The 22,177-nt window shown below is 40.6% G+C and overlaps 2 protein-coding genes across 3 annotated transcripts in view; both read left to right on the top strand.

Annotated features, from left to right (window-relative positions):
• Positions 1–21,134, top strand: part of LOC117659645 (uncharacterized) — a 36,177-nt gene extending 15,043 nt beyond the window's left edge. Inside the window, 4 exon segments of the mRNA XM_087885391.1 lie at positions 145–259; positions 2,714–2,781; positions 8,063–8,192; positions 19,074–21,134. Of these exon segments, the coding sequence (XP_087741517.1) occupies positions 145–259; positions 2,714–2,781; positions 8,063–8,192; positions 19,074–20,998 (2,238 nt within the window). The 3' untranslated portion in view covers positions 20,999–21,134.
• LOC132710762 (uncharacterized) overlaps positions 8,059–22,177 on the top strand; it is a 139,707-nt gene continuing 125,588 nt past the window's right edge. For both annotated transcript variants that reach the window (XM_087884786.1, XM_087884784.1), the window contains exon 1: positions 8,059–8,192. The gene's annotated coding sequence lies outside the window, so the exon portion shown is untranslated. The remainder of the gene's footprint in view (positions 8,193–22,177) is intronic.

Here is a 22,177-nt window from a genome sequence, read left to right as displayed (position 1 = left end):
GTAAGACATTGTTTCATTGTTTTCTCACTCAACCACATGTATGGATATTGGGGTCTTTGAGGTTGTGTTCCGAATATAGGAATCCACTTTATGTCGTGTGATGTACATTAATTCTGTTTCTTCCTTCCTTCCTCCTATTTGAAGTGCTGCACTGTGGAGATCAGAAATCCTGAGGGAAAGAAGAACCCATCAAATCCCCCTCAGGAGCTATTTTTCAGGAGGATCCCTTGGAAGGATCAAAGTCAGGACACCTCAGGAGGTAACTGAAGATCCTCCGATTACCCATCTGTCTTACCTTCGCTCTGTCTTCTTTTCTATACAATACCTCTTCCTATTTATACTTCTCCACACTAATTGCATCTACAGATAATTGCCCAGCGACCCTCTTTAGGTGAGCCTCCTCCTGGGGAAGGAGGAGATTGAGGTCCACCTGAAGGGGCATGCTGAGGTATTTGTAGTTTTTCTGGAAGACAAAATCGCTCGACTTTGTTCCCAGTTGGATGCCGGCGTGGTTGCTAGTCCGGTGGAAGCCTCTGAGGCAGGTTCTTGCTCCGATATCTGGGAACGGTTTGGCCCTGTTGCTCCTGAGGAAGTGGACAGGATCCTAGAGCATAGAGGGTGGGTGCAAGCACCTGTGTTTTAGACCCATGCCCCGCCTGGCTTTGGAAAGCTTCCTGGGAGATGACAGGTGGGTGGACGCTGGCGGTCATTAATGCTTCCCTATAGAAGGGGGCAGTGCCCCAGCATTTGAAGGAGTCTGTGGTCCATCCTCTTCTTAAGAAGCTATCCCTGGATTCCACCATGTTGAATAATTTCCAACCTGTCTCCAATCAAATACATGAAATGGATACATATAAAAGGGAACATTACAACAGGGATGGTAGGCATGCTGGTGTGCTTATGCACTTGCCTTAGAGACCTCTTAGGAATGGGGTGAGGTCGACAGTAGACGGTCTAAGGTTAAAGTTTGGGGGTTATGGAAAGAAACCACAGAGTCTGGTAGTGCATTTCAGGCATTAGTGACTCTGTTACTGAAGTCATATTTTCTGCAATCAAGTTTAGCGCAGTTTACCATAACTTTCCATCTATTGTGTGCTCGTGTATTGTTGTGGTTGAAACTGAAGGAGTCATTGACAGGTAGGACTCCTGCCAGTCAAGATTCAGGCCTGGATTTGGGACAGAATTGTCATTGGCCCTGCTTTTGTATGATATCTGGCGAGAGCGTGATGTGAGTGGTGCATCCATCCTTGCTCTATTTGACCTCTTGGTGCTTTCGATACCATTGACCATGGGTTGGGAGTGGGAGGCCTTGTGCTATTCTGGCTCACTTCATTCCTCTGCGCCCACTCTCATTCTTGATAGGAGGGGAGAAATCCAGTCCTCGTCCACTGCTTTGCGGGGTTCCGCAGAGCTCGGTACTCTCTGCTCCTGTTCAACATTTATATGAAACCGTTTTGTGAGATCATCTGCTAGCATGGACTGAGATATCACCAATATGATGATGATACTGAGCTGTATGTGTTGGCCTGTGGTGGGTTAAGCAATGCCATGTCCTCCCTATCGCAGTGCCTGGAGGCTGTTAGGGGCTGGATGGGGAGCAATGGGTTGAAACTAAAGCCTGGCAAGACGGAGTGGCTCTGGGTTTGGGGTTTGTTGGCCAGGGGAGAATTGCTACTTCAACCCCTGCTTGAAAAGCAGGTGGCGGTCGTGTGCAGGAGGGCAACTATGGTCATTCATACCCTAATCACTTCCCGACTTGACTATTGCAATGCACTCTATATAGGGCTGTCCTTGACGAGCATGTGGAAACTCCAGTTGATGCAAAACGCAGCGGTCCGCATGGTTTTCTGCGGACCCCGGTATGCACAAGTATCACCTCTCCTGCAGAAGCTTCATTGGCTGCCAATTTCCTTCCCAGTTCAATTCAAGGTGCTGGTTGTCACCTTTAAAGCCCTCCATGACTTGGGACCAGGTTATCTGAGGGGACCGTCTCTTACTGGTTACATCTGCCCGAGCCACCAGAGTGCGGAGGCAGGGAATGTTGCGGGTCTCATCCCCTAGGACAGGGGTCAGCAACCTGCGGCTCTGGAGCCTCATGTGGCTTTTCACCCCTCTGCTGCGGCTCCCTGTCACTCAAAATATGCGTTGCAACTGCCAATTTGCGATACCCGCCAACGCACGATTTATTGAGCTTTTCAACCTCCAGTAGGCCAACTATGGATAAATCCAAGAAAAGAAAAGTTTCAGAAGAAAACAGAACATTTAATTCAACTACATATGCTAGTTTTGTGGCGGCTCAAGAAATAGTCAGGCACAGGAAGGGTTTTTGTGGCTCCCAGTGTTTTCTGTGGGAAACGGGTCCAAATGGCTCTTTGAATGATAAAGGTTACAGACCCCTGCCCTAGGAAGACACACTCGGTGAGACCCAGAAGAAGGGCCTTCCGGAAGACATGGTTCTGCCAGGCGGACTGGGCAACCTAGAGTGGGATAGAGCCCATTAAACGGCTCCTGTGAGGTGCTTTTGCTGGGGCAGGGGGTGGTTTTATTATTTTAATGTGTTATATAATTCTCCTTTTATTAGTTTTATTATTTTAATATGGGTTTAATACTTTGGAAGCTGCCTTTAGTCGCCATGTGCAAATAGCTGGCATGTAAAATAAATACATCAAATATTTTGTTAATTATTTATTTTGAAATTATTTATTCCTTACAGAGAAACAAAGAATGAAATTTTCTGGTTTTCATGACGGCGATCAAACAGCGGTTGAACCTTTAAATCAAGTAAGAAAAGGAAAAGTTATAAAGATTTGTATTCTCCTTTCAGGAAGTGAAGTGGGTGTGCAGAATGCTCTCCCCTTCTATTCCTCCCCTTTTTTGGACTGGGTTATTTTTGTGTCCTTCCACAACATGGAGAGCAGAATAGCAGGTTGAAGTTGCTGTCAGCCAGCATAGCTTCCTCGCGTCCCTTTCTGGATCGGGACTCTTTATGCACGGTCACTCATGCCCTTGTCACCTCCCGCCTGGACTATTGCAACGCTGTCTACATGGGGCTCCCCTTGAGGAGCACCTGGAGGCTCCAACTGGCACAGAGTGTGGCCGCGCGGGTGGTAATGGGAGCGACATGGCGTTCCCATGTAACACCTCTCCTGCGCGAGCTGCACTGGCTCCCGGTGGTCTTCCGGGTGCGCTTCAAGGTTTTGGTTACCACCTTTAAAGCGCTCCATGGCTTAGGACCCGGGTACTTGCGGGACCGCCTACTACCACCAATAGCCTCCCACCGGCCGGTACGCTCCCATAGAGAGGGGCTCCTCCGGGTGCCGTCAGCCAAACAATGCCGACTGGCGGCCCCCAGGGGGAGAGCCTTCTCTGTGGGGGCACCTACTATCTGGAACGAGCTCCCCCCAGAGATACGGAGGATCCCGGATCTGCGCACCTTCCGCCGCGCCTTAAAGACCTTACTATTTCACCAGGCCGGCCTGGCCTAATTTTCCCCCTCTTTTATAAAAGATTTTTAAAATTTTAAACATCTTTTAGTATTTATATATTCAATTTTAAATTGGTTTTAAAAGTCTGGGGTTTTAAATTTGTCGGGGCCAAAATTATTTAATTTGATTTTATTCTATTTTTTAAATTTTGTATTGTATGTGTTTTTATTGTTTGGCTGTGCACCGCCCTGAGTCCTTCGGGAGTAGGGCGGTATAGAAATCTAATAAATGAAATAAATGAAATGAAATGAAATTGCTGTCAGCCAGCATAGCTTCCTCTGGTTATCTTGTTCTGCTAGGTGCTCCTCCAACTTTGCCTTTACAAGAAGCAGTTGTTTTAAAGTCCTTCAAGAATTAGGAATAAATGTATCACAGTGGCAGGAATTACTAGACCACTTTTTGTAATTTATCAATCCCCTTAGGCACAGATTAACAGAGTTGGAAGGGACCTTGTAGGTCATCTAGTCCAACCCCCTACACCATTTCAGACAGTTGGCAGCCTAGTCTCTTCTTGAAAGTTCCCAGTGATGAAGCTCCCATGAAACTTCTGTTCCATTTATTGATTGCTTTTTTTGAAAAGTTTTTTATTTTTATTTCTTATACACATAATGTAAATGTACATTCTCTTATACATAATTGGTCATACATATACATATTTTTCTTAAAGCATACATTCGGAATTATTATTCTACCCCTTGTTTTCCCTCATTTCACAACATACCTTCTTCTCCTTTCTTTCCCTTCCCTCCCTCCTTTCCTCTTCTACTTTCTCCCTCCTATTTCTCTTTCCTCTCCCCTTCCTTTCCCCCACTCCTTCCCTCTTTTGCCCTTTTCTCACCTTCTACTCCTGTCCCCTGTCCTTTCTTCCTCTCCTTTCCCCTTTCTTCCATCCCTCTCTCTCCGTCTCCTCTTCTTACTCTCTCCTCCTCTCTCCTTTCTTTCTGCTTTGTTGTGGAATATATTCCCTGTTTGGTATCCAAGCAACTCCAATATTCTAATAATATATACTTTTTTAAATTTCTTTTCAATTTTACCTAATCTGTCACTTTTATCTTCAAAATTGTACATTTATATTTATAATCTTCATTCTTTCCCCCCCTCCCATCCCCCTTTTCCATTTACTCTGGTGTCATCTGGGTTTCTATTTCTTTTTTGTCCTCTCCCTCATTTAACTTTCTATTATCTAAATCATTTATCTGTCATCTTTTATTCATATTTCTTTTCTTTTTTGCTAATATTTCTGGTGGCGTATGCCACCTATTAAACATTTTATATAAATTTTCTTTATATGCAGTTGCCATTGTCAATTTATAATTCCTTTCCTGTATTTGTTGCCATTTCTCTAATTCTATTGCATAACCAAAGTTTTTCGCCTATGTTATCATTGTCTCTTTTATTTCTTCATCTTCTAGTCTAATTTGCAACAAGTAATTATACATTCCTTAAACAATGTCTCTGGAAGTATTCATGTAAATTTAGTCCATTTATATTCAAAGATATTGTTTTAATTTTTTCTTCCATTTCTTATTTATTTACTTGTTTTGTCGATCTAGTCATTCTTATCTCCCTTTGTTCTTTAACTTCTTTCGCTCTTGCTCCTTCTCTTATCACTCTCTCTTCTTGTTCTCTCATTATCTTTCTTGGCTGTTCTTTCTTCTCCTGTCGTCCATCCCCTTTTTCATCTCTCAATCTTTCTTCCTGTTGAAAATCTATGTACTGTTTATAAAATAACTCTGCTTTCTCTGTTGAGTCTAATCTGTATCTTTTTCTTGCCAATTCACCAATATTCCTTCTGGAATCAACCATCTAAAATTTATTCCTCTCTTTATCAAACATTTCGTGAGAAATTGATATTCTTTTCTCAAGTCTGTCATTCTTCTTGGAATTTGTTTCAGTGCCACTACTTCTCTCCCTTTGTGCTTTATCGTCATGTTACTCATCAATTGCAATATCTCTGTTCTCAGTCTTTTCCTGGTAAATCTGACGTGAATTTCTCTAGGCAGATTATTTTTCATCGCGTATCTTGTGTGCACTCTATATATCTTGTTGATCCCATTTAATATCCTTTCCTTGCTTTCTTCCATTGCTTCTGCTAATATTTCTGCAATTTTCTCTGCTAAATTTCCTCCCTTTTCTTCTTCAATATTTTGGAATCTTAAATAATAATCAGCTTTATCCATTTCCAGAATTATAATTTTTTTCCTGATTTTTATGAGTAATTGTAAGTCTATAATCCATTTCTTCCACTTTTTTCTCCGTTCCTTCTGTTTTTCCTTCCACTTGCTGTAATCGTTGTTCATTTTTCCCTATCATCTCTTTAACTTCTTTCAGTTCTCCTTCTATTTTTTCCGTTCTCCCATCTACTTTGTCTAAATCTTGTCTTCAGGTATTCATAGCATATTTTTTAATTTTGTATTGATTTTCTCTTGCTGTGCTGCAGGTTCTTTTGTCTTTTGCCCTGTGGTACCAGGCACTGATGATATTGATGGTGATGATAGATGTTATGTTATTTTCTTCATCTTGTTTTTTCAAGTCTTACTGGCCAATTTATAATCCAAGTAATCGACTTCTTCAAATTCAAATTTCCCAATCAGACTCTTCAGGTTCTTGATACCCTAATCCACATAGGTTTAATCCTAATCCATAAAAAAGAAAAAGAAAAAGGTAGAAAGGCTGTGTCAAAAAAAACAAAAACAAAACAACTCAAAAACAACCGACGCCCCAAAAAAACAAAAATGGAAAAAAAGACAAAAGAACAAACAAGATTAGAACAAAAATAAAAGTTCACTGATAAAAAATTTAAAGCCAAAGTGTTTACTCAAAAAATCCAACCAAGCAATAAAAAGATAAAAAAGTATATATTATAATCTCCCAGAAAGAATTAAAAAATAAAAAAACCATGCCAATCCTAAACATTTTAAATCCAGGAAGAAGAAACTTCTACAAAAAAGGAGAAAAAAGAACAAAAAGAAAACACAGAAAAAAAAATAATATTCCAAAATACCACTATTCCAAAATCTTCCAAAATTTATAGATCCATCAAGCGAAAGGAAAAAACAGACAGTTTTCGTTCTTTTCTTTTTCCTTTTCCTCTATATCTTTCCCCTTCTGTTACAAAATCACAAGACCGCTTCTTATGGGAATCTTCTTGCCAGTTTCCAAAACATTGTCCAAGGTCATTCCACTCTCATCTTCTCCTTTATAAAATATATATCTTTAATTTTCTCTGTACCACTAGATGGTACTGCAATTCACTCAAAATAGTCTTTAAAAATATCAATATACTTTTCTTCTTTCAGCTTTGAGCTCCCAGCTACAAAACTCAAATTTTCAAAATACAATTCATTAACCAGAGAAGCCTCTTTTCCCAATCTACTTTCAATACATTTAGTTACTTTTTCAGCTTTCATTAATTAGTCTTTATTAATGGCTTCCGCTTCTTTGCCGCTATTCCAGAAGTGGGAAGGTAGCTTTATTCCACTCACTCCCCTCTCCTCTTTGCCAGTTTTCTAAAGATAAATAGTTTCTAAAAGTTCAGGAGAAAAATATGTAAAAGGAATCTTGTTTCCAAGACCTCACTCTCTCACCCAGATGATCACCTCATTCTTCCTTTTTTTGCTTGTGGCTGCCCCGGCTTTTGACAGCTCCTATGGCTGCCTTCCCTCACTGCTGGGTTGGAGGTTGATTGCCGGCACTTTAGGAACTTGCGATTTCCCAGTCCATACCAGCCTGTGTCTCAGTCCTTTGTTGTCTCTACAGGACAGCTATGATCCCTGGGGATCCCCAAAAGTGGCTGGGATATCAGCGTTTTCCTGGAGTCCCGGAATACACACTACCGCCACAATGCTGGCCACGCCCTCTTGGTAGATTGCTTTCACTGTCAGAAAATGTCTCCTTATTTCCAGATTGAATATCTCCTTGTTCAGTTTCCATCCATTATTCCATCTCTGGCCTTCAGGTGATTTGGAAAATAGCTTGACCCCCTCCTCTCTGTGGCAGCCCCTCAAATATAAGGACACTGCTATTGTGTCTCCCCTAGTCCATCTCTTCACTAGATTAGCCATGCCCAGTTCTTGCAACTGTTCAGTCCCCTAATCATCTTGGTTGCTCTTCTTTGCACTCTTTCTAGAGTCTCAAGATCTTTTTTACATCATGGCAACTTCATGTGATCTTGATTCTATGCCTCTCTTAATGCAGCCTATGTTTCTGTTGCTAGTTTTTTGGCAACTGTAGCACACTTCTGGCTCACGTTAAGCGATTGTCTGCTAGGACTCCAAGATCCCTGTTCCACTTACTAATTTTGAGCCAAGCATCACCTATTCTGTGGCAGTGTATTTGGTTTTTCTTTCCTAAATGTAGCACATCACATTTCTCACCATTGAATTTTCTTTTGTTAGAAGTACCAATCTGTCAATCCTTCTATATCTCGAGCCTATTTTGTGCAGTGTTGGTATTCCTGCCAATTTGATATTTTCTGCATATTTGATGAGTTTCCCTTCAACCGCCTTGTCTAAATCATTGATGATGATGAACAGATCTTGCAAATTGTCCTGTTCTGTTCTTTTTTCCATGTTCAGGAGTGTCTTGTGTCCTTTGAGGAGGTGGCTGTGTATTTCTCTGAGGAGGAATGGTCTCAGCTGGATCCTGACCAAAAAGCGCTGCATTCGGAAGTCATGCTTGAAAACCATAGGAACGTGGTCTCTCTGGGTAAGAGTTTTCTTGTCCCAAATCAGAGAGATCAAGAAGACAGATTATAGTTAGTTTTTTATTAAAAAATCACTAATCAGATATTGTCTCCCGGGAGAGAAAAGGAAAGTATCTGGCATTCTCGTACCCCAAGGAAGGAAAGAATCAGTGTCTCTTTGCTGAGATGCTTTTGGACATTCCTTATCTGTATTTTTCCATTTCTATTTGAACTTATCTGTGGAGGCTGAGAAGAATGGGATGTGCTTTTATGTGTCCTCTGGAGATCATGTGATAAGAATGTGTTGTCATTTGTCCTCTGAATCCTCCCCAAATTGTGTGAGAACAGAACTTTCACGCTCAGGCCATGGAAGAGCATTCTCCCAATCCAATTCAAGAATAAAGGCCTCATGCAGTGTGACTCAGAGCATCCTAGGATACAGTTTATCCCGAGTTACGACAGTTCACTAAGCAACTGTTTCAGGTTACGACCTAGCCGCCTCCCAAGTACTTAAGGCTCAGTCCTGAAATTACAAATGTTACAGCACCAGGGCCATCATTCACAATTAGGGAAATGACAGCAGAGGCATTGCAACAACAATCATCCTACCTGTACCGCCACCCCACCCTGCTTGGATTTATGTTACGAGGACGTAGTGAGCCATCGGTTCCTTTGCCTGCTTGGGTGCGTTTGCAGAAAAAAGAGGCCTAAAGTAGTGAGAGATACACAAGATCAATAGTCGGAAATCTGGCACTACTGATCTCACATGAACTCGCACTACACTGCTTTAGGCCTCTGTTCTCTGGTAACCAAGGCCTGCAGGAGATCCAGGGCAAAATGCTTTGGAAACAAAGGGGAGGCCTCTTTGTTTTGTTTTGTTTTGTTTTTGAAAAAAGCTTTTTATTTTTAAACAAAACAAAACATAAAACATAAAACATAAAACAATTATCATTCATTACAATTACAGAAAGTGTATTGATCGGTTACAAATCTTTTGTGTCTAATCCTCTATCCAACATTTTCTTATTTAACAGTTTATTACATTATTATTCTCATTTACCAATTATTTGACAGTAGCTTATCCTCCATAAGGAAAATGAACCCTCTATATGTTTTATTATTTTATCCATTTCATATTTCATATTTCATTTCCATGCTTTCTTGTCTAACCATTCATAAAATAAATCCCATATCAAATAGTATTGTTTGTCTTCCTCTTCCCTAATTTTAAATGTCAATTAAGCCAATAAGATGGGTCCGCCCCAGGCGCCTGATGGATCCTGATAGGTTCCAGATGGAGCTTGGGCCATTTCCTGAGGATCTAGCACATGACTCAGCTGAGGAACTGGTAGCCGCCTGGGATCGGGCGGCTGGTGGGGCCTTGGACCGAGTCGTGCCTTTGTGGCCTCTGACCCAGTGCCGATCCCGCGCAGCTCCTTGGTTTACTGAGGAGCTGAGGGAAATGAAGCGCCGGAAAAGACGCCTGGAGAGCGGTTGGAGGGCCAGTCTCGCTGAATCTGATCGAACACTGGTAAGGTCACATATTAAGGCCTACCTAGTGGCGATAAAGACGGCAAAGTTTAATTACTTTTCCACCTCTATTGCATCATCAGGGAATCGTCCGGCCGCCCTGTTTAGGGTGACCCGCTCCCTGCTCCATCCGGGAGTGCGGGAGGATCCCCTGGAAGGCAGGGCGGAGGATTTCGGACAATACCTGTATGACAAAATCGCTCAGATCCGGGGGGATTTGGACTCTGACTGGGTAGATCAGGGCAGGGTGATGAGGAATAGTCTTGAGAATGTTATCTGGGAGGAGTTTGATGCTTGACTCCCGATGATGTGGACAGGATTTTGGGGAGACTTAGTACGGCCACATGTTTACTGGACCCGTGTCCCTCCTGGTTGGTACTGACTTCCCGGGAGGTTACACGAGGCTGGCTCCAGGGTGTTATCAACGCTTCGTTGAGTGAGGGTTACTTCCCCGCTGCCTTGAAAGAGGCGGTGGTGAGGCCTCTCCTCAAGAAGCCGTCCCTGGATCTGGCAATATTGGCCAACTATCGTCCTGTCTCCAACCTTCGCTTTATGGCGAAGGTTGTTGAGAGTGTGGTCGCGCGACAGTTTCCACAATTCTTGGAGGAAACATCTTATCTAGATCCGTTCCAGTCGGGTTTCAGGTCTGGGCACAGCACGGAAACGGCATTGGTCGTGTTTGTTGATCTCTGGAGGGCTTGGGACAGGGGTTGCTCCTCTGTTCTGGTCCTGTTAGACCTCTCAGTGGCTTTTGATACCATCAACCATGGTATGCTGCACTGGCTGGAAGAGTTGGGGGTGGGAGGCACCGTATTGCGGTGGTTCTCCTCCTTTCTCTCCGACCGGTCGCAGTTTGTGTTGGCAGGGGGGCAGAAGTCGACCTCGAGGCCTCTCGTCTGTGGAGTGCCGCAGGGATCGGTCCTCTCGCCCCTTCTGTTCAACATTTATGTGAAGCCGCTGGGCGAGATCATCCGTGGCTTCGGGGTGAGATACCATCAGTACGCTGATGACACCCAGCTGTACATCTCCACCCCAGGCCACCCCAACGATGCCCTTGAAGTGATGTCTCAGTGCCTGGAGGCTGTGCGGATCTGGATAGGGAGGAACAGGCTCAAGCTCAACCCTTCCAAGACTGAGTGGCTGTGGCTCCCGGCATCCCGATATAGTCAGTTGACTCCATCACTGACTATTGCGGGCGAGTCCTTGGCCCCCACAGAAAGGGCTCGCAATCTGGGAGTCCTCCTGGATATGCAGCTGTCCTTGGAGGAACATCTGACGGCTGTAACCAGGGGGACCTTTTATCAGGTTTGCCTGATTCGCCAGTTGCGGCCCTTTCTTGATCGGGATTCCCTGTGCACAGTCACTCACACCCTCGTCACCTCTCGCCTTGACTACTGCAATGCTTTCTACATGGGGCTCCCCTTGAGGGGCACCCGGAGGTTCCAGCTGGTCCAGAACGCAGCAGCGCGGGTAGTGATGGGAGCGGTGTTACATGGCGCTCCCATGTAACACCGCTCCTGCGCGAGCTGCACTGGCTCCCGGTGGTCTTCCGGGTGCGCTTCAAGGTGTTGGTTATCACCTTTAAAGCTCTCCACGGGTATAGGGCCTAGCTATCTTCGAGACCGCCTGCTGCTACCGACGACCTCCCAGCAACCCGTGCGCTCCCACAGAGAGGGCCTCCTCAGGGTGCCATCAGCCAAACAATGTAGGCTGGTGACCCTCAGGGAGAGAGCCTTCTCTGTGGGGGCACCTACCCTCTGGAATCAGCTGCCCCCAGAGATAAGGAGAATCCAAGACCTCAGTGCCTTCCGCCGTGCCCTTAAAACCCACTTTTTCCAGCAAGCCGGGCTGGCTTAGGAAGAAATTTTTCAAAATTTTTAAATGTTTAATTGGTTTGTGGTTTTTTAAATTTTGGGCCAAATTTATATAGATTTTAATTGTTTTTAATATTTGTATTTCATGTGTTTAATTCTGGCTGTGCACCGCCCTGTGTCCTCAGGGAGAAGTGCGGTATATAAATTGAAAATAAAATAAATAAATAAAATTAAAATAAAATAAATTTACTCATTTCAGCACACTCCAAAATTTTCTTAATAACATCGTCATCAGTAGGTATCTTCTCTCCTTTCCAGTTTTTAGCAAACACAATTCTAGCTGCAGTTAAAACATTCACAATTAAATATCTCAATTCTCTGTTATATGTTTCTGGTAAGATCCCTAATATAAATATCTCTGGTTTAAAGTCAATGTGTTTCTTTATCATTTTTTCCAGCCATGTGTGGATTTTTGTCCAATATCTTTTGGCTTCTGCACATGTCCACCATATATGGTAGTATGAACCCGGAATCTGATGACACGTCCAACATTTCTCCGATTTGTTCTTGTACATTCTGGCTCTTCTCGCAAGGGGTAAATGCCACCTGTAAAACATCTTATACAAGTTCTCTTTATCTGCTGTTGACATTGTCATTTTATAATTCTGCGACCACAGTTTTTCCCATTTCTCTAAATCAATCCCATGACCAACATTTTTCCCCCATGCAATCATTGTTTCCTTAACTTGTTCTTCTGTCAATTTTACTTCTAATAAGTAACCATACAGTTTTTTAATTACATAGTCATCAGAACCTGTTAAAATTTTATTTAAATTCATCAAATTACTATAAAAACCCTCAATTTTAGAATGTTCATCATATCTAGACTGTATTTGCATATACGAAAACCAATCCATTTCAATCTCTTGTTCTTCTAATTCTTGCTTCGATTTAAGTTCACCCTTTTCATTTAATAATTCACCATATCTGACAATTTGTTCCTTTCTAAATGTTATTGTGAGACTGCTTCAATAGGAGATAACCAGACTGGAATTTTTAAATAATGACATTTTTTGATCTTCTCCCAATTTAATAACAAAGATTCTCGTATTATATGCCTTCTAAAATAACCCTGTATTTTTGTACTTTTATATCATATAAAAGCGTGCCAGCCCAACAACAGATCATGTCCTTCTAAAGTCAACAATCTAATATTCCTTAACATTATCCATTCTTTAATCCACATCAAATTACAAGCTTGATAATATAATTCCCAATCCGGCAAACCAAAACCTCCTCTTAGTCTAACATCTTGCAATAGTTTTAATTTTATCCTTGCCTTTTTACCCTGCCATATATATTTTAACACAATTTTATTTAAATCTTCAAAATATTCTTTTCCCAACTTAATTGGAATTGTCTGGAATAAATATAAGAGTCTGGGCAATATATTCATTTTAATAATTGATATTCTCCCTATCAATGATAATTGCAAATTCTCCCATTTTGCCAGATCTGTCGCTATCTGTTGTTTAAGGTTATCATAGTTATTCTCTTAAGAGTACCACATCTTGCTGTCAGAGTACCACATCTTGCTCCCTGAATCCTTCGGGAGTAGGGCAGTATATAAATTTAAACAATAAATAAATAAATAAATAAATGTATCCCCAAATACAGGTTCGTGACCTGCATCCTTGAATCTTCCGCCTACTCTTCTTTCTGTTTTTTTAGCATATTTTTTTGCAAAATCTTCATTTTATCTTTATTTATTTTCAAGCCTGCCACCTTCCCAAAATCTCTTATTTTATTTATCAGTTTATTTATAGATTGAAGTGGATCTTCCAAGATAAACACCAGGTCATCCGCAAATGCTTGCAATTTATATTCCTGGTTTTGAATTTCCATTCCTTTTATTCCTTTTTCTTCTCTAATGTTTCTGTTTAGTTCTTCTAATGTTAACACAAACAACAGTGGTGACAATGGGCAGTTGTCCATTTATCCTTACTTTTGCTATTTGCTTGTAATACTGTATATAGCTTCTATGGCTTGAACAAATTTCTCTCCAAAGCCCATCTGTTTCAATTGTAATATCATAAATCGCTAGTTCACATTGTCGAAGGTTTTCTGTGCATCTGAAAACATCAAGGTCATTTGCTTTTCTGGGTGTGTCTCATAATATTCCAAAGTATCCAGAATTATCCTCAAATTGTCCCTAATCTGCCTTTTCGGCAGAAATCCATTTTGATCCGAGTGTATAAAATTATTTAAGTATCTTTTAAGTCTTTCTGCTAATATTGTAGCGAAGATTTTATAATCTGAATTTAGCAGAGATATAGGCCTATAGTTTTTGACTTGTTGTAGGTCAGTATCCTCTTTTGGAATAAGTGTAATATATGCTTCTAACCATGAGTTGGGTATTTCCTTCTTTAACATTACTTCATTCATAACTTCTAATAATGGGAGACTCAGTGAGTCCTGTAAAGACTTATAATATTCCGCCAGTAGCCCATCTGGGCCTGGTGCCTTCCCACTTTTGTTTTTTGATTGCTTTGGTCAATTCCATCATGGTTATATTTCTTTCTAGCATCATCTCGATTTTGGAATCGGGGGTAAATTTGCCTTATGTAAATATTGTTTAATACTTTCCTCTTCTATCTTTTTTTTTTCATATAGTTTTTTATAGTAGTCTGCTACAATGTTTTTCTTCTCATTTCCAAATCTAATTTATCCTTGCTCATCTATTAGCTGTGATATTTTCCTTGAGTCCCTTTCTTTTTTCAGTTTATATGCTAGCCATCTGCCTGGTTTATTAGCATCTTCAAAATATTTCTGTTTAGCATTCCTGATTTTTTGTGCTAAGTCTTCTTTCTCTATTAATCCCATTTTATGTTTAATTGTGTCCATTTTCATTTTAATGTCTTTTTTTTGTGGGAACTTCTGCAGTTCTTTTTCAAATTTCTTGTAATCATCCTCTAACGTTTTATAAGCTTGTCTTTTCTTAATATTTCTTTTTCTTGTATAGTCAATAATCAGGCCTCTGGCATAGGCTTTCATAGTGTCCCACAGATTCTGCATTGATGTATCCTCTTTTCTATTTTCTTTGAAAAAAAAGGCTAATTCTTTCTCCATTTTCTGTAGAAAATCCTTTTCTTTTAATATTGTAGTATTTAACATCCATCTAGACCTTCTCCTTTGTCCTTTCCTTCTCACCGTCATTGGATTATGGTCTGCCCAGGTATTAGCCTCTATGGCTATTTCTTCTATGTTTGAGGTCAAGTCTATTGTCAACCATATCATATCTATTCTGGACCATGATAAATGTCTATTAGAATAAAAAGTGTATTGTCTGTTTTTTGCATTTCTTTCTCTCCATATATCTTTTAAATATATTTCCTCTATCATCTTGAAAAAGGATTTCGGCAAAGTTTTTCTACTTTGTTTTATTGTCTTTTGTGTATTATAGTCCATTTTCTCATTTACTATTTCATTGAAGCCTCCCATCATACAGATGTTATCATAATCCAGCTCTATTAATTTCATATGTAATTTTCTGTAAAAATTTTCTTGGTTGTCGCTAGGAGCATATATTGCTGTTAACAATATTTTCCTATTATTATCTGTCATTTCCACCATCAGAATTCGTCCTTCTCCATCTTCATAATTTTTTTCCGCTGGTATTGTGTCTTTAATATACAAAACCACTCCTCTTTTCTTACATTGTGGCAATAAAGCAAATAATTTCCCTAGTTTAGGCTGTACCAAAAGTAATTCATGCTGTTTTTTGATATGAACTTCTTGTAAACAAATTATATCCATTTTTAATTTCTCCAATTTGTAGAATACTTTCCTTTTAGTTGCTATATTAAGTCCATTTATATTCATTGTAATTAATTTTTTCTCCTCCATGTTTATACTTTTATATATAGGTTTTGCTGATCTAGTGGATCTCAGTTCACGCTGTTCTTTATATTCTATGGCACCTTCTACTGCACCCTCTAGTGCACCCTCCTCCTTTTTCATCATCACTAGATTCTCTTCTTGTAGTTGGAGCAGTGTCTCTTCCCTTCTTGGCTCAATGTCTTTTTCTCTTAAATATTCCACAAAAAATTCTTTGGCTTTATTGATTGAATCTATTTTAAATCTTTGTGTTTGCCATGTAAACACCAATCCTTCTGGTATCAGCCATCTGTAATTCACACCTTTCTGGAGCAATATTTTTGTCAAAAATTGATACTCTCTTCTCAACTCTCTTATTCTTCTCGGTATTTGCTTCAGCACCATAATTTCCTTACCCTTGTATTGCAATGCTTTCTCTTTTGCAATCTGCAATATTTGTGTTTTAATTGATTTTTTGGTAAATCTGATATGGACTTCTCTTGGTAGTTTATTTCTCATTGCATACCTAGTATATACTTGGTACATCTCATCAATGCCATCCAACATTTTTTCTTTAGGAATTTCTAGAGCTCCTGCAAGAATTTCTATCATTTTTTCCACCAAATTTTCTCCTTTTTCTTCCTCCACATTTTGAAATCTTAAGTAAAATTCTGATTTATCCATCTCCCATCCTAAGCCACCTCTATCATGTTCAACTTCTTCTAATCTATTATCCATGTCTCTGATTTTTTTATCTCTTTGTTTCTCTTTTTCTTCAATTTTTTCAAGTCTGTCTTCATATTTCTTCATCATCTGTTGTATATTCTCCACTTTTTCATCTGTTTTCTCTATTTTTAATTTTATGTTGTTTCGATGAAGAAAGACGCGTAGGCAGGATGATGGTTCACGGGAAGGCCCCTCAGGTGGAAGGCACCTTGATCAAGGCACCTCGGTGTGAGGTACCTTGGGGAAGGCACTCTGACTCCATCCAGAAGGCTTCCTTTTATTGTCATTTTACAACTATCATGGCAAAACATCAATCAACGTTTACTGATCCTGATGGGCTACAGAAAGCTCGTGAACTCCACATGGATCCCTTGTGCTTCCCTCATGTTATTTCCTGTGACAGACAATTGCCTACGTGTTGGGCCCCCATGCCTGGTATGTCTGAGATAAGGTCTCTGCCAGACATCCTGTTTTACGTTTCTGAGAAGATTAGAACATATGGTAATGTTGTTTACCCAGTGCGGTTTGCCGGCAACTGAGATAACACCATCCCCACATTTTATATCTTGTATTCCTTGCAAAATCATCTGCATTGTCCCATCTTTTTCTTTCTCACGTTCTTTCTCTTTTTCCTGCTGCATCATTGCCTGTATTGATCGTTGTCCTCCTGCTGGTGATGAGGAAGGGGTCAATCCAGCAGAGCTAACAACTGCTGCTTTTTTGGTCATTTCTATAGGTAATCCAAATCAAAATGTCTTCAAGTTCTTCTCAACCCTAATCCGTTTTTATAAATGGCAGGAAGTTAAAAACAAAAACAAAACAAGGAAAGACCAAAAAAACAAACAAACAAAAACACTCTTCAGGCTCTTGTGTGCCCTAATCCAGTCACATGAAATAGCCAAAAATAAATTCAAATAACAATCTCCAATCAGTAAGTAAAAAAAGGCAAAAAAAAGTTTCTTCAGATTCTTGTATGCCTTAATCCAATTGAATAAACACTGAATATTGTTTAAACACTGAATAAACACAATTGAATATTGTGGAGGAATAAAAGAAGAAAAAGAAAAGGGAGAGAAAAGAAAAGAATGTGTGTGTGTGTGTGTGTGTGTGTGTGTGTGTGTGTGTGTTCCAACAATTTAAAAATAAAAATATAGGAGAAGTGGAGAGGTGGAAATAGAAAGGGGAAGGCTTTCCATCTAATTTAAAAGTCCACAACTGTGTAGCATTCAAAATCTCTTTCTTGTGCCACACTTGGTTTAACAGCTTTCTTTTCCAGAGTCGCTATTATCTTCTTTTCACTTTTAACCACCTTTCAGCAATGTTTTTTCCAGCAGTACACCTGTATAAACAATCTTGTAGACACTCTTTGATGCTCTTTTAAGTTTTATCTATGAGCTGGCACATTGACCTTGAAAAATAACAGTTGCTACTTTTTTTCCTTTCCCCTCAGTTAAAAAAAGGAAACAAGGAGAGAATACAATGTTTCAGTCCACTAGATGGCAATGTCTCTTATTTCTTCCACTTCTCTTTGTTCTGTTTCCAATTAACAATGAAACCAATATATCAAAAAAAAAGTTAAAAAGTAAAAATCAACCAAAAACAAAAATGACAAAGCTAATTCCAAGATTTATAAATTCAAAATGCATCAAAAGTTTAGTATTGACAGATAAAAACAGTGAATCTCCTTTCCAATCCAGTCCAGTCCAAATTAAAATGAAACTTTCCACTGGCATCCACACATAAAAATAGTTTATATTTTAGGAAAATTGACTTAAATTCAACCTCAATTCCGCTGCTAAATTACTTCTAAATTGAATTCTGGTTGCATTTGCACTTCAGGGTGTTCTTAAAATCCAAGTTTAAAAAGCCTCTCACCAGATCGTAACACTTTCACTCATTCTCAGCAGCTCACTCACTCATTGTCCCAACCTCAGCAGCTTAATGGCTGCCTCTTCAGCGCCGGAAAAAAGAGCTTCTCCTGGATCAACCACGGACTTTGCGGTGTCTCTGGGATCAGCAGGATGTGCCCTCCTCTATCACTGTCTCTACGGGACAGTGAGGTCCAAATTGGACCATCCAGCGGTGGAGATATCAGCGGTGGTTTCAGAGCCCCGAAACTTCCCGTCGTCCGGTCGCGATGCCAGCCCCGCCTCCGGAGGCCTCTTTCTTTTCAAAGACTTTTGCCCTGGATCTCGTGCAGTCCTCAGTTTCTGGGAACACAGGCCTAAAGTATTGCAGTGTGAGATCCCGCAAGATCATTAGTGTGAGATCTTGCACTTCTCGTCTTGTGTGATCTCACAGTAAAGTAGTTTAGGCCTCTGTTCTCTGCAATCGGAAGCCTGTACCAGATCTGGCCAAAAAATCCTTTCAAGCTAATGAGACTTTGGGGCAGCAAAATAGCCATTGTTGAAGCCTCCCAACCTTTCCACTCTCAGCGCGATGAGCGTTTACAAGCCAATGGGAGGCTTCAGGGAAGGGACTTCACTCCAAAGTCTCATCACTGGGATCAAGGAACGAGGCGAGCGGGAGTCCTGCCTGCCAGACAGACGCCGTGCAGTAGCTGCTCCAAGGTACACCGGGGAAGAAAGAGCTTTTTTCAAAATGGTTTCAGGTCTCACAGATCTCTGATGAAATTAATCCACCTCAATAAATCTTAAGTTTTCTCCTTATTCCTCCTTGGGTGTTTCCCCTGATTATTCCTTGACTCAAAACAGACTTTGATTGAGATTTCCACATATATAGATAATTGTAAAGAAAGAGATGTTTTCTAGATATTTTCAAAGCTTTCAGGACTCATGAATATAGAAATCATCCTGTCTATATCACACCACTGTAAGCATGCAAACATAAAACTTAAAGGAATTCTGGAAAAATTCAGAAGGAAATTCACTTGACTTTGTATGGTTTGATCTTTTTCTCTAACCTTGCTATTATTTTCATTTCTCTTTTACTTTGAAGGCAATAATGGTCAAGAGAATCAAGATTTTTGTGAATTGTTCCAAGTGATCAATGCTAAAGATGGAACGGAGAAGTTTGGAATTCGAATGCAATTAGAAACCCATGATAGAAAAGAATCAAATGATTGGAATCAGGAAAGCTCATCTCCCACCGAGGCTCCGATGCAAGACTTTCTTGCCCAACAGGAGAAAATAAGGAAAAAATATATTGGGGAAAGTGTGAAGCCAATCAAAGCTAAATTACAAGTAAAAGAACACTATTTAAGCCAAAACAAAGGAGAAGATGCTTTAAGGAGACACAACAGACAATGTTACAATGGGACATTCATTCCTTCTCTTGGAAATAAGTTCCTTACATCTCAAAAAGTGATAGACACAAAAGAGAAGCCTTACAAATGTTTGGAATGTGGAAAATATTTTAGAACAAGCAGGCAACTTACTTCCCACGAAGAGATTCACACTCGGGAGAAGCTATACAAATGCAGAGAGTCTGGTAACACGTTCAGAAAACGTAGTAATCTTATTTCCCCTAAAAGGATCCACGCAGGGGAAAAGCCATTTAAATGCATGGAGTGTGGAAAGACCTTTGCTCATAGAAATGGACTTACTCTCCACAAAATGATCCACACAGGGGAAAAGCCATTTAAATGCATGGAGTGCCAAAAAAACTTTGCTAGAAGAAGTAGTTTTATATCCCATAAGAGGATCCACACAGGGGAGAAGCCATATAAATGCATGGAGTGTGGAAAAACCTTTGCTCAAAGGGGTAGTCTTATTTCCCATAAGAGGATCCACACAGGCGAAAAGCCATATAAATGCACGGAGTGTGGAAAGACTTTTGCTCATAGGAGTAGTCTTATTTCCCATGAGAGGATCCACACAGGGGAAAAGCCATTTAAATGCATGGAGTGTGGGAAAACATTTGCTCGAAGGGATATTCTTATTTCCCATAAGAGGATCCACACAGGGGAAAAGCCTTACAAATGTTTGGAATGTGGAAAATGTTTTAGAACAAGCAGGCAACTTACTTCCCATGAAGGGATTCACACTGGGGAGAAGCTATACAAATGCAGAGAGTCTGGTAACAGGTTCAGAAAACGTAGTAATCTTATTTCCCCTAAAAGGATCCACGCAGGGGAAAAGCCATTTAAATGCATGGAGTGTGGAAAGACCTTTGCTCATAGAAATGGACTTACTGTCCACAAAATGATCCACACAGGGGAAAAGCCATTTAAATGCATGGAGTGCCAAAAAAACTTTGCTCGAAGAAGTAGTTTTATATCCCATAAGAGGATCCACACAGGGGAGAAGCCATATAAATGCATGGAGTGTGGAAAAACCTTTGCTCAAAGGGGTAGTCTTATGTCCCATAAGAGGACCCACACAGGCGAAAAGCCATATAAATGCACGGAATGTGGAAAGACTTTTGCTCATAGGAGTAGTCTTATTTCCCATAAGAGGATCCACACAGGGGAAAAGCCATTTAAATGCATGGAGTGTGGGAAAACATTTGCTCGAAGGGATATTCTTATTTCCCATAAGAGGATCCACACAGGGGAAAAGCCATTTAAATGCATGGAGTGTGGAAAGAGCTTTGCTTACAGATGTGTCCTAAGAGCACATGAAAGGCTCCACACAGGGGAGAAACCGTATAAATGCATGGAATGTGGAAAGAGCTTTGCTCAAAGAGATCCTCTTATTTCCCATAAGAGGATCCACACAGGGGAAAAGCCATTTAAATGCATGGAGTGTGGAAAGGCCTTTGCTCACAGCTGTTACCTAAGAGTCCATGAAAGATTCCACACAGGTGAGAAACCATATAAATGAATGGAGTGTGGAAAGGCCTTTGCTCAGAAAGTTAGTCTTACTTCTCATAAAAGGATCCACGCTCAGGATAAACTGTATAGCAATAATAATTCCACTTAGACTTATATACCACTCCACAATGCTTTACAGCACTCTGAGCAGTTTACAAAGTCAGCATATGGTCTCCAGCAATCTGGGTCCTCATTTTACCGACCTCAGAAGGATGAAAGCTGAATCAACCATGACCCTGTCAGAATCAAACTTCTGGCTGTGGGCAATTAGCCTATAGTACTGCATTCTAATCAGTGATCCACCACGTCTCTATAGATTTTGATCTGTACGCATATTGTGCCTTTCTGATCCAAAGGAGACAAGGTGGAATCCAACAAAATGAAATTTAATGTGAAGAAAAGCAAACTTTTACACCTGGGCAGGAAAAACAGATTACCTGAAACCTGGCTCGAAAATAGTAACTGTGAAGAGTCCTTGGAGTCAGAATGGATGATCAATTAAGCATGAATCACCTGTGTGCGGCAGCAGCCAAAAAAAGTGAATACAATCCTTGGTTGAATAAATAGAGGCATAGAATCAAAATCACATGAAGTATTAGTACCGCTTCATAAAGACTTAGTAATACCACGCCTGGAATACCGCATCCTGTTTGGGTCATCACGTTACAAAAAAGATGTTGAAACTTTGGAAAAAGTGCAAAGAAGAGCAGCTAAGCTGATTAAAGGCCAGAAGACTAAAACAAGAACAGTTATAGGAACTGGGCATGGCTAGTCTAGTGAAGAGAAGGACCAGGGGAGACAGGATAGCAGTGTTGCAATATTTGAGAGGCTGCCATAGAGAGAAGAGGGTCAAGCTGTTTTCCAAGGCACCTGAAGGCCAGACAAGGAATGATGGATGGAAACTTATCAAGGAGCAATTCTACCTAGAAATAAGGAGAACTTTTCTGAAAGAACAATCAACCAATGGAAGAGCTTGCCTTCGGAAGTTGTGGGCGCTTCATCGCTGATGGCTTTGAAGAAGAGATTGGACTACCATTTGTCAGAAATAGTGTAGGGTCTCCTGCTTCGGCGGAGGGTTGGACTAGATGAGTGACAAGGTCCGTTCCAACTCTGTTAATCTAATATCTAATTTTCTCCCCAAACCACCAGAGGGCTAGATAACAAACAATGGGTGGAAACTAATCAAAGAGAGAAGCAACTTGGAACTTTCTTACTGTGAGGACAATTCACCCATGGAACAGCTTTCCTTCAGATAGCATGGGTGCTTCTTCACTGGACATTTTTAAGA

Source organism: Pantherophis guttatus, chromosome 2 (genome assembly GCF_059756535.1).
Source record: "Pantherophis guttatus breed Tessera chromosome 2, ASM5975653v1, whole genome shotgun sequence".
Classification (NCBI taxonomy): Eukaryota; Metazoa; Chordata; class Lepidosauria; order Squamata; family Colubridae; genus Pantherophis; species Pantherophis guttatus.
Note: the sequence above shows the minus strand (reverse complement) of the source record. Positions and strands in the feature narration are given on the sequence as shown.